The 12,247-nt window shown below is 39.1% G+C and overlaps 1 protein-coding gene across 2 annotated transcripts in view; it reads left to right on the top strand.

The window, feature by feature from the left end:
- The window catches only part of mark1 (MAP/microtubule affinity-regulating kinase 1), a 73,021-nt gene that overhangs the window by 48,095 nt on the left and 12,679 nt on the right, over positions 1–12,247 (top strand). For both annotated transcript variants that reach the window (XM_054799618.1, XM_054799619.1), the window contains exons 5-12: positions 4,059–4,124; positions 4,273–4,343; positions 4,579–4,635; positions 4,712–4,948; positions 8,367–8,486; positions 8,754–8,853; positions 8,944–9,056; positions 9,658–9,811. In XM_054799618.1, the coding sequence (XP_054655593.1) occupies positions 4,059–4,124; positions 4,273–4,343; positions 4,579–4,635; positions 4,712–4,948; positions 8,367–8,486; positions 8,754–8,853; positions 8,944–9,056; positions 9,658–9,811 (918 nt within the window). The remainder of the gene's footprint in view (positions 1–4,058; positions 4,125–4,272; positions 4,344–4,578; positions 4,636–4,711; positions 4,949–8,366; positions 8,487–8,753; positions 8,854–8,943; positions 9,057–9,657; positions 9,812–12,247) is intronic.

Raw genomic sequence — 12,247 nt, forward strand, 5'->3', positions numbered from 1 at the left:
AAAGTTTCATTTAAAAACTGCATTTAGTGTTCAGTTGTGTTGTCATTGATTGATATTTAAATTTGTTTGATGATCTGAGGTATTTAAGTGTGACAAACACACTGTACAGTGTTCCCTCGTTTACCGCAGGGGATAGGTTCCCAAAATGTTTCCAAAGTGAAATCCGCAAAGTAGCTAACTATCCATCCATCCATTTTCTGTGCCTCTTAACCTAATTAGGGTCGCTGGGGTATGCTGGAGCCTATCCCAGCTGACTTCGGGCGAGAGGCGGGGTACACTCTGGACTGGTAGCCAGCCAATGGCAGGGCACATATAGACAAACAACCATTCACACTCACATTCATACCTATGGACAATTTAGAGTCTCCAATTACCTTAACATGCATGTTTTTGGAATGTGGGAGAAAACCGGAGTACCCGGAGAAAACACACGCACACACGGGGAGAACATGCACACAAAGAAATGCCCAACGGAGATACGAACCCAGGTCTTCCCAATCTTCTGACTGTGTAGCCAACATGCTAACCACTAGCTGTAAAACCCCTCACCATACATTTTATACACTTTCCTCAGACATTCATTAACATTTTCCCACATTTCTCTCTTGTTTAAACACTCTCAAAGTTCAAATTTCGTCCGAATTTTAATAACCAAAGTACTAGGTTGGACACAAGAAATTGTGACTCAAGCGTATTCACTCTGACTGTGCCTCGTCCTGACACCGATCGGCTGGAGCGTTTTTGTATCCTTGTTAAAACATATTGCTCCTGCCGTCGTCCGCCTCCTCGTCCTAAGCCTTGAACCGAAGATTCATTTAGCTGATTAGCTTCATCTTCTTCTATTGTTTATTGGCGGTTAGCAAGCAGCTCACACAGTTAGTGAGTTTGCTAGCGACTATTGACCACGACAGGAAATGACACAGAAGGAGACTGATTGAAAATGGTCTACAGCCAATCAGGGCGCAGAACACAATGGGTGGGTTCTCCCTTAGCCAATAAGGACTGTTGTGGCTCTATATTTAGCTGGCTATTGTCTACTGTGGGTTCCTAATATGCTCATACAGGCGGTTAACACAGATGAGGTGGAGCTGCACTGTCTTCAACTCTCACATGAGTGTACAACACCCTCTACTGGTAGCAGTAGTAAATACAATAACAGACACATACAACAGAGCACCGATAGATTGCTCTAATACGCCACACGCAGAACACAATGCGCGTTCATACGCAGTTAAAAAAAAAATTCAGCAAATCCGCGAAAGGGCAACCGCGATGTAGCGAGGGAACACTGTATATCAAATATATTGTGACATATTGTACTACTTCTTATTATTAATTACAAATATAAAAATAGAAATTAAAGTTTAAAAAAAGAATAATCAGAAAGTGAATGAAATTAACATCCATAATAAATCAAGATATCCTAGAAAGCTGTATGTCATTATTAACTATAATTACTATAATTACCATGTAATGTCATATATATGTCAAAATATTGTGATGTGTTATACGACATTTTTAGTATTATTTAAACAGATAAATAAAATAAAAAAAAATATCTGAAAATGAATGAGAAGGATATCCTACAAAGCTGTATGTCATTATTAACTAAAATTACTATAATTACCATTTAATGTCAAATATATGTAAAAATATTTTGATGTGTTACACTACTTTTTTAGTATTATTGAAGCAGATAAATAAAAATACATTTACAAAAATCAGAAAATGAATAAAAAGGGTATCTTAACTTATTATTATTAATTAAAAATATAAAAATAAAAATAAAGTTAAAAAAAAAGAATAATCAGAAAATGAATGAAAATATCTTATATAATAAATCAGGGTATCCTAGAAAGCTGTATGTCATTACTAATTATAATTACTATGATTACCATTTAATGTCAAATATATGTAAAAATATTGTGAAGTGTTATACTACATTTTTAGAATTATTTAAACAGATAAATAAAATAAATTTAAAAAAAATCTGAAAATGAATGAAAAGGATATCCTAGAAAGCTGTATTATGAACTGTAATTACAATAATTACCATTTAATGTCAAATATATGTAGCAAATATCTTGTGGCTTAATTGTTTTGTTTTTTAACGACTGTTTTTGAAAAAAAAACTATATACATTACAATAATCCCTCATTTATCTAATTGGTTCTAGACCCGACTGCGATTTCCACAAAGTAGTGATGTGCGGATCGATACTGAAATATTGATACTTGAAATACTAGCTCTTCATGGCCTAAAATCGATTCTCAAATCAAAATATCGATACTTTTGGTACTTCAGTCACTAGAGGTAATGTTTGGCTGAAACGTGTGTCTGTTGAAACGTTGACCGAGAGTAAACAGAGCCATGCGTGAATTGTGCATAAACTTTTCATCTTTAAGTAGTTCTCAATAATTAATCATTTATTTTAATGCTTTTATTATTTTACTTATATTCTTTTTTTATTGTTTAAAATATAATTTTCACATATTTGATATGATTTTATCCTGTTTTTTCATTGTTGTATATTAACTTGGCAATGTTGTAAATCACTCCGCTACCTCAACAGACTTAAAATAGATAAATAACTTAGTTAAATTCATTATTACATTATTAATTTATTTAAATTAACAATTTATGTAATTCAAAATTGATGTCTGATGTGATATACACTACTTTTTGAAATTTACCAGACACATTAGGTGAATTTGCAACTTATAGGATTTTTTGATCAGTATCGGACCAGAAATCAAATCTGTGGTATTGGACATCATTCAATATTAATAAATTGAATATTGTCATAGTCAGAGCATAGAAAACCTGTTTATGACTTTCTAAATGTGACTTTGACCATTATTAAAGCCCTCTAGACATGAAATAACATCCCTGTAGTCACCTTTACGCTCGTATTACCCAATATAGTAAACATAATCAAAGAAAATAAAATATTTTATACATAAATAAGACACATGCTCGTGTGTGTTCCAATAAATGTCTTCCGGACGTGTGGACAAGTGTGGACGTCGGGGATTCAGAGTTAAGTTGTAGCGAGAGTACGGCCACAACAGTAGCCCGCGTTATTATTATGATGATGATGGTGATTATTATTATTATTATTAGGTTAATACTGCACCTGTTGTGAGATAAATAATTATGAAATAATACTTGTAAAAGCCTGGTTGGCATCAAGTCTGGTGCGGGTTACTAGTTTAGTAGTGACACCTAGTGGCCAGTGTAGACTGCAATTCATGACTTGTATTGCCTCAAACTGTATTTGTACTGTATTTAAGTTCATTGAAAATGAACGCTTCATTTAGGCAAAGAATATGTAACATTTACTTAAATAGGCATTTTTTGTACTAATAATGGGACGTAGTCAACCACGAAACAGCAATCATTTATTTATTATGAATTTTTGAACAACCACAATAGAGTGAGGGAGCGATGTTCCAAGATTGCAATGGAGCGAGGGATGACTGTAAAGTGGAAAAAAAAGAAAATGAATAAAAACCATATAAAATAAATCAGGATACCTTAAAAAGCTGTATGTCATCATTATGCGTTCTTTAACTAGAGTTTAAAATCTGACAAATTAAATATATACAGTACAAAATATTGTGGTGTGCTATTGTTTTTTTGTATTATTACTTATTACTATAATTCTATTATTATTTTTAATTGCTTTTTTAATTTAATTTTTTTCTGTTGCTGCAGGTTTATTTGCTTTAAAAAAATGCACAAGTAATGTCAAATCCCATAATAATAATAATAATAATAATAATAAAACATACGTTTAATCATTTTTTATAATATTTTTAATGTAGTTATTTACATGTTATAGTAAATACGTTCTAAATTCAGTTCAATATTTATTTTAATGAATAAACAATATGTATCTTTATATTTGGAGTAAAGTAATTTAATACTGATTGAATAATTACATAGGTGTTTTTATTTTTATTTTTTAATTATTATTAAGCTTCTGTTTGCATCTACTGGACACGGAACATGACAGAAAGGTTTTGGAGAAACTTTGTTTTTTCTGTCCTCTGCAGTCAAATTATTTGAGGTGATTGAAACGGAGAAGACGCTCTACTTGGTGATGGAGTATGCCAGTGGCGGTGAGTGACATTTTGTGCTTATGCGTACATACCCGCGCAATGCCTCCGCCAAGGATAATCAATCCTAATTTGCATCAGCATTGTGTATTATTGAAAGAAAATGTTGAAAAATGACATCTGACAAGTGCCCCCGTTCTAATTGCTCCAGGGGAGGTCTTTGACTACCTGGTGGCCCACGGTAGGATGAAGGAGAAGGAGGCCAGGGCCAAGTTCAGGCAGGTGAGTCATCATCGCCGTGAGTGGCGTCATGCACCGAGATCAAGCTGTGTCACTGACTGCGGAACGTCTGGCGGACTGGCTTCCGCACACGCTGCAGCTGCCATGCTGACCCCTAGTGGTGCTTCAGCAGCATTGATGTTGGCTCAACTCTCAGCAGCAAACAATGAGTGTGCATTTTCTTTTTTTTACTGGATGATGCTCTCTTTTTATAAAAGACAAACCGTTTGTGTTTTAGATTGTGTCTGCTGTGCAGTATTGCCACCAGAGGAGGATAGTTCACAGGGATCTAAAGGTGATTTGATGCTTTGACTGCAGTCTCTCTAATTAGCGCTTGCACCAATGAACGTCCCGTCTATCTTCCCCCTCAGGCCGAGAACCTGCTATTGGACGCCGACATGAACATCAAGATAGCCGACTTTGGCTTCAGCAATGAGTTCACCGTCGGCAGCAAGCTGGACACCTTCTGCGGTTCCCCGCCCTACGCCGCCCCCGAACTCTTCCAGGGAAAGAAATACGACGGACCCGAGGTGGACGTGTGGAGCCTCGGGGTCATCCTCTACACGCTGGTCAGCGGATCCCTGCCCTTCGACGGACAGAACCTAAAGGTGTGGTGATGCTATGTGATTAGTCGTTGCTGATTCAGCAAGTTGATACACAGTTATCAAGCGCAAGGCCCGGGGGCCAGATTTGACCCACCATATCATTTTATGCGACCTGCAACAGCCTGGAAATAATGCATATCCAAATTAGCATTTTTATTATTTCATATTATTTATAAACTCTTATTTTTATTATTATTTTAACTTTTTAATGTAGTGTGATTATATTTGTCTTATTTGATTAATTACTTATAATATTATCATAACATAGATTTTTATTTTTTAAGCTAATTTAAATATATTTTAGTAAAAAAAAAACAAATTAAAAACTAAAATGTTACTGTTAAAAATCCAAAAGACAATCCAAATCCAAAAGTTGTATACTCAAATTTGGACTTGGCACGTTGACTTCTTTCAATGTGAGTTTGTTGGTAAAACAATCCAAAGTGAAAATGGTAATTGAATGTGTCATAATATCATGAAGCAATTGCATGCTAATTTGGTGGTGGCCCCCTGAGGATAACCACGACTACAATGAAAACAAGTTTGACGCCACTGATCCACAACATCAGAGTTCTGGACCGGGGTTCTCAAATGGCCTAGCCTGGGAGCCACATTTTTAATTGGTCATTAAGTCGATTTTAGTTATTGGTATTTATTTGTATTATTTTTTTAATATACTTTTTTAAAGTTATTTTGGAACATATTTGTATTATTTTTTACACTTTTATTTAAATCATTTTTATTTGTATTTATTTTTTTAGATTTTTATTTAAGTCATTTTTGCATGTTTTTACTTCTACACTTGTTTAAGTCAATTATATTTTTCTATGTATTTATTGTTTCATTTATTTATTTTTTATACTTTTATTTAAGCCAAACCAAGCAAAAGTATTTGTTTTTTAAAATCACCTCATCTGTTGAAACATTATATACTCTATATATATAATATTTTCGTCCAATATGTAAGCGGCATAGAAAATGGATGGATAATACTCATACTATTATGAGTTTATTCTCGTAAAATTGCAACTCTCTTTCTCTTTAGACTACGGCTTTTTATTTTAATACTTTGACTTTGTTCTCGTAAAATTACAGCAGGTGTTTTCCATTGCTGCCGTTGTGTTTTTTTGTTTTTTAATTTTAATTTTTTCCTCATACTATTATGGCTTTCTTCCTATAATATTTTGATATTATTCCCATAACTTTTTTTCACAAACTCGATTTCCAAAAATTACAACGTTTAAAAAATGTGTTTGTCATAATATTAAGACTTAATGAAAAACATCATTTTTCTTTAATATTTTAGTTTTATGCTAATAAAACGATGTCATTTTTCCTCATAATATTATTACCTTATTCTTGTAAAATGACAACTTTTTTGTGTTAATTACAACTTTTTTCTCTTAATATTTTCCTGTAATAATCCATTCAATTTTTGCTGTTGTTTTTAAAAATATATTCTTGTTAAATTATATATTTAGAATGTGCTGTGGTCCCAAACAGGCCCCAAACGGCTGCCGGGCCGCACTTTGGACATACTTAGTCGACAACCATGCATTTCTGGATTCAGTAGTTTTTAATAATAAATATGTTGTTTTTTGGTTGCACTTTTATGCTGCAGATTGGGTTAGGGTTATCACGAGCCTCGTTTAGGAGAGGCTGTCAGGTTGCATGTATTGATGTCCCCAATGGTGAACTTGCTTGCCCTCAACAGGTATTGCCCAACTGGAGGATTATTCTTTTTTTCCCCTTAAGTTTACGTGCACGGACATGATTCCGTGTTTCCTGAATGAGCAGATTAAGAGTGGAATTTCCTGTTTCTATCATTAGGGGTGAGACTTTGCTTGGAAGTTTATCCGCCCTGCTTCAATAATGCAGCAACGGTAGAAATGATTCATGAAGCAGCAGCAGCAGCTTGCAAAGTGGAAATCTGATATGCTTTTCATTATTTTTGTTTGTGTGCAACTTCCTGTTTTCTTTCGTTTGCTTTTAGCGTGTGTTTGTGTTCTTTCGGGGTATTCCTGTCCAATTCTGGTGTGCAATCCACACATTGAGTTCACCTTGCATGTAATTTACACTTAGAGTACCATCCCTTCATTATGCAACACTATCACTGCAACTTTCCTGACCTTGTCGATCATTTCATGTCTTTCTCTTTGTTTTACTTATTATTTGTATGAAATGTGTTTTATGACAGCACATACGGCTCAATGCATGCGTGTACAGTATGTGCCCTTGCGTTAGCAAGTGATCTTAGCGTAGACCTTGTGGATTATTTCAAGTCTTTGTATTTATCGGTGTTAGGCGTGGTGGTGGTGGTTATTAATTACTGATGTTAGGAGCAAACGCATTCATGATATGACATGTGTGGTATGTTGCGTGTGGGCATGTGCCTGAGCAAGCGAGCCTTGGGCTTTGACTTGGTGGATTATTACAAATTTTTTGATATATTTCCATTATGCACGGTGGTGGTTTTTAATAACTGTCAGGAGGAGTGTTTGCATTGTGTGACACAGTACGCAGCGTATATGCATGTGCTGGTGTGTGAGCACCGTGGGATTTGACTATTATTTTGATTATTATAGTTCTATTTTTTCTTTAATGCGAGGTGGCGGACATGATTAACAACTGACGGCAGCAACGTTTGCAATGATTATATGACACGTACAGTATGTTTTGAATGCTTGTGCCTTTACCTGAGCAAGCAAGCATACCTTGGGCTTTGACTACGTGGATTATTTTAAGTCATTCTGTTTATTTCTACTATGAAAGCGGGGTCCATTATCATTAATGACCATGAGAGATTCCATTTATTATCTGACACGCACCTACAAGCTGGTATGTGTGAGTGAGTTTACCTTGGGCTTTGACTTTGTGGATTATTTTGAGTTGTTCTTTTTATTTCTCAAATGCACGGTGGTGCATATGACAACTGGTGGAGAAGTGTTGATTACATGTACAGTTTCATGCATGAGCAAGCATACAAAGGGCTTTATGGATTATTTTAAGTCTTTCTATTTATTTCTATTATTCAAGGTGGCAGTTCTCAGTAACTGGTGGGAGGAAAATTGCTCTGATTAGCTTACTGAGTATGTTGCCCGCACGCATGTGCTCATGTAGTGACTTTATAGATGATTATTATCTTAATTTCTATTGTGCAAGATGGCGGATGTCATTAATAACTGATGGGAGGAGCATTTTTGCATTTGACATGTTTACATTGTACGCATGCATGTGCTTGGTAACAATGGTACCAGGCCCAGGACTACCTTATCCAGTGCCCAAGCGTGCCAGTGTATCATCCTTGAGTACGGATCAGCTGACTGGACGTTTCACACACTTGTGTCAAATCTCATCAGATCAGCTTGTCTGGTCTGACATTGTTCTTGCTAACTTGCGTCTTTGTTGCTTTGCCGTGCAGGAGCTGAGAGAAAGGGTCCTGCGGGGAAAGTACCGCATCCCCTTCTACATGTCCACCGACTGTGAAAACCTGCTGAAGAAACTACTGGTGCTCAACCCGGTCAAACGTGGCAGTCTGGAGGTATTCTCCCCCACACTTCTTCTTTGCCTCGTTAGCTTTTAGGTCAGGACGATGTGCTCCGTCGGTTTTGACGGCGTGGTCGCTCGGCCCATGCTTGTTGTGTATGTTGCACAGGTTATGTTGTTGTCACTTCAGTCAGTACAGCGCACTCCACAACCATAATTTATTCAGCTATTTCAAGATGGTGTTTTAAACAGGCTGTAGTCGTGTTTATGTGTCTTAAGAAGCCGTGACAAATGCAATAAACAACAATTGCTCATTTGTTAGCAAATCATGAAAGACCACTGGATGAATGTGGGTCACGAGGAGGAGGAGTTGAAGCCGTACACTGAGCCAGAGGCCGACTTCAGTGACTCAACCAGAATAGGTGTGTTTTCATGTGTGTGCGTGTGTGTGTTATTGTCATGGACATCTTGGCGAGGGTAACTGACGTGTTGCACTTGTTTTCACCCGACAGAGCTCATGGTGACGATGGGCTTCCCAAAAGATGAGATCACCGAGTCCTTACAAAACCAGAAGTATGATGATGTCATGGCCACCTACCTGCTGCTGGGAAGAAAAGCTCCAGAGGTCAGCGTCTTTCTCACATCTTAATGCAGAGGATTTGTTCACATTTTCCAGCAAATCCATCAAATATTGGCAATAGAAAGAATTTGTTCCACAGTCAAGCTGCCTCCATCCTGAAAATGTTATTATTAACACACTTAACTGTCATACAAGTGTAAAAAAAAAGTTAACCCTTAAATGTTTTTAACTTAACCAAGCAATAAGTACTCTTCTTTTGATGATGTTTGACGGCGACGCAGCATTTAAGCAAGTGGAGATGGAGCCTTGGATCACACTTTTTTAGTATTAGCTGTCGTACAAGTGTAAAAAGAAGTTAATCCCTGTATGAGACAGCTGTATAAGAGGCCGGTATCATTCGAGGAAGTGGACCAGGAGGCTTGCATTGCTCTTTTGTGACATTTTTAACTGTCACACAAATGCAAAAATGAGTTAACTGCCATGTAAGATAACTTATATGAGGCTAAAATAAGTTAAAACAACTGATGTGATGGAGATGTGGCATTTTAAGGAAGTGTTTTTAATATTCTTGTGCATGGAATGGTGTCTGGCCTTATTGTACTGAGCAGCCATCATATAATCCCCTTCTCTTCTTTTCCACCGACAGTTTGAGGGGAGCGAGCCCCTGACCAACAGCGTCCTAGCTCAGCGGCAGCGGCCGACCAGCGACATCAACAACGGCTCCAGTATTTCTCCCGCCCATCCCAAAGTCACACGCAGCATCTCGGCCAATCAGAAGCAGCGCCGCTACAGTGATCATGGTGGGGATGATGATGATGGTGGTGGTGGTGGGGCTTTCTTAGAGAAGCCAAGTGAAGTAACACCGTCCTCCCCCGGCTCTGAGAGTGCTGCTGGCTGTGTCGGGGGAAAGTTGCTCTTATTGAGCCATCATTTCTTACCATTGGGATTTATAAATAATGTGATAATATCCCTTACAGAGTTATACCTTAGTGTAATCTGTGTTTAATTTTCACCAAATGAAATGGTGACTCAGCTGCAGCTTCCTCCCGGGTCATGATGGGAAGCGTTGTGTCTGGCGCCTTCTACTGGCTGGCTGCTTTCCCACAGGAGCAGCACATCAAAGCATGAGGAGTCAACAGCTTTGCTTTATTGACATTCAGCGTGATATGTCCGTTGATGTGTGAATTGTGGTTTTTAGTGGCTTGGATTGATGATGTTTTCATAGAGATAATGGACCTCATTCAACAGTAAAGGCAGCTTAGGTGAGGAAAAGTCTATTTTGCCTACAAGTCTACAAGCCCGTGGCTTGTTTTTCATGCGCCCACGGCACGTTGCAGAAATAAATTACACCAAAAAAACAGCAACAATAACGCAAAAGATGACATGTTGATATAAATAACCAATAATAACACAAAACCTTCTCATTATTTAAACATGTAGCACATTGTTTTTAGGCTTGTGATTAAAAAAAATGTGTCCGGCTCGGTGAAAACCGGTTACAAAAGTTCGTCAGATTGCTGGTTAATATTTAAAAGTTGGTCTCTGCTGTATGTGAAGTGTAAACAACACACACAACAAGAGAGTGAGTGACCTGGGCTGCCATCCAAGGCGCCATCTTGCTCACAATACCGGTACAAGTCATTTTCTTATAATTGGAAATTGGAAATTAGGCTCTCAAAACGATGTAATAACGGCCAAATCATGCTGTCTATGGGCCAAATACTGTCAAAAGTTAAGTGTTACCTGTGAAATGTTATTCTCTGGGATTTGGTTTGCAGCACGTGAATGAGGCATCTTCTCCGCTCCGACTCTTACCCCATCCAATATGGAGGTGACATTGATGTACGGCTCAGCGCTCGATGCGGTGTCACATATGCACGTCTGTGAGGTACCCCGCTCACCATTAGCGGTGTTTCAACAACCCACAACGTCCTGCTATGCTTAAGCAAAACATTGGCTCAAGTATATGCTGCGTGTCGACTGTTATGGCGACAGCAACGTTGTTTGTGGCCAAAAAATTGACCGGTATTAAATTTTTACGCCATTATCGGGCCGATAATATTGGTGGGGCGATATTATTGGATGTTGCGGATGTTGGATGTTGGATGGCTTTGGATGTTGCGGGACTGTCTTGGCTGACACGTCTCTTCAACATTGCGTGGAAGTCGGGAACAGTACCTCTGGATTGGCAGACTGGGGTGGTGGTCCCCCTTTTCAAGAAGGGTGACCGTAGGGTGTGTTCCAACTACAGGGGGATCACACTCCTCAGCCTCCCTGGGAAAGTCTATTCCAGGGTGCTGGAGAGAAGGGTACGACCGTTAATCGAACCTCGGCTACAGGAGGTGCAATGTGGTTTTCGTCCTGGTCGCGGAACACTGGACCAGCTCTACACCCTTGCAAGGGTCCTGGAGGGTACTTGGGAGTTTGCCCAACCGGTCTACATGTGCTTTGTGGACCTGGAAAAGGCATTCGACCGTGTCCCTCGCGGTGTCCTGTGGGGGGTGCTCCGGGAGTATGGGATTGGTGGCGCGCTACTACGTGCCATTCAGTCCTTGTACAACCGGAGCAGGAGCCTGGTTCGCATTGCCAGTAGTAAGTCAAGCCTGTTTCCGGTGAACGTTGGCCTCCGCCAAGGCTGCCCTTTGTCACCGATTCTGTTCATAATTTTCATGGACAGAATTTCTAGGCGCAGCCAAGGTGTCGAGGGAGTCCAGTTCGGGGGCACTAGGATCTCATCTCTGCTATTTGCAGACGATGTGGTCCTGATGGCCTCATCGGGCTGTGACCTGCAGCGTTTACTGGGACGGTTTGCATCTGAGTGTGAAGCTTCTGGGATGAGACTCAGCACCTCCAAATCCGAGGCCATGGTTCTCAGTCGGAAAAGGGTGGATTGCTCCCTCCGGGTTGGGAATGAGGTCCTGCCCCAGGTGGAGGAGTTCAAGTATCTCGGGGTCTTGTTCACGAGTGAGGGAAGGTTGGAGCGTGAGGTCGATAGGCGGATCGGCGCAGCGTCTGCAGTAATGCGGTCACTGTACCGGACCGTCGTGGTGAAGAGAGAGCTGAGCCGGAAGGCAAAGCTCTCAATTTACCGTTCGATCTATGTTCCCACCCTCACCTATGGTCATGAGCTTTGGGTCATGACCGAAAGAACGAGATCGCGGATACAAGCGGCTGAAATGAGTTTTCTTCGTAGGGTAGCGGGACTCACCCTAAGAGACAGGGTGAGGAGCTCGGTT

The sequence above is a fragment of the Dunckerocampus dactyliophorus genome, chromosome 14 (genome assembly GCF_027744805.1).
Source record: "Dunckerocampus dactyliophorus isolate RoL2022-P2 chromosome 14, RoL_Ddac_1.1, whole genome shotgun sequence".
Classification (NCBI taxonomy): Eukaryota; Metazoa; Chordata; class Actinopteri; order Syngnathiformes; family Syngnathidae; genus Dunckerocampus; species Dunckerocampus dactyliophorus.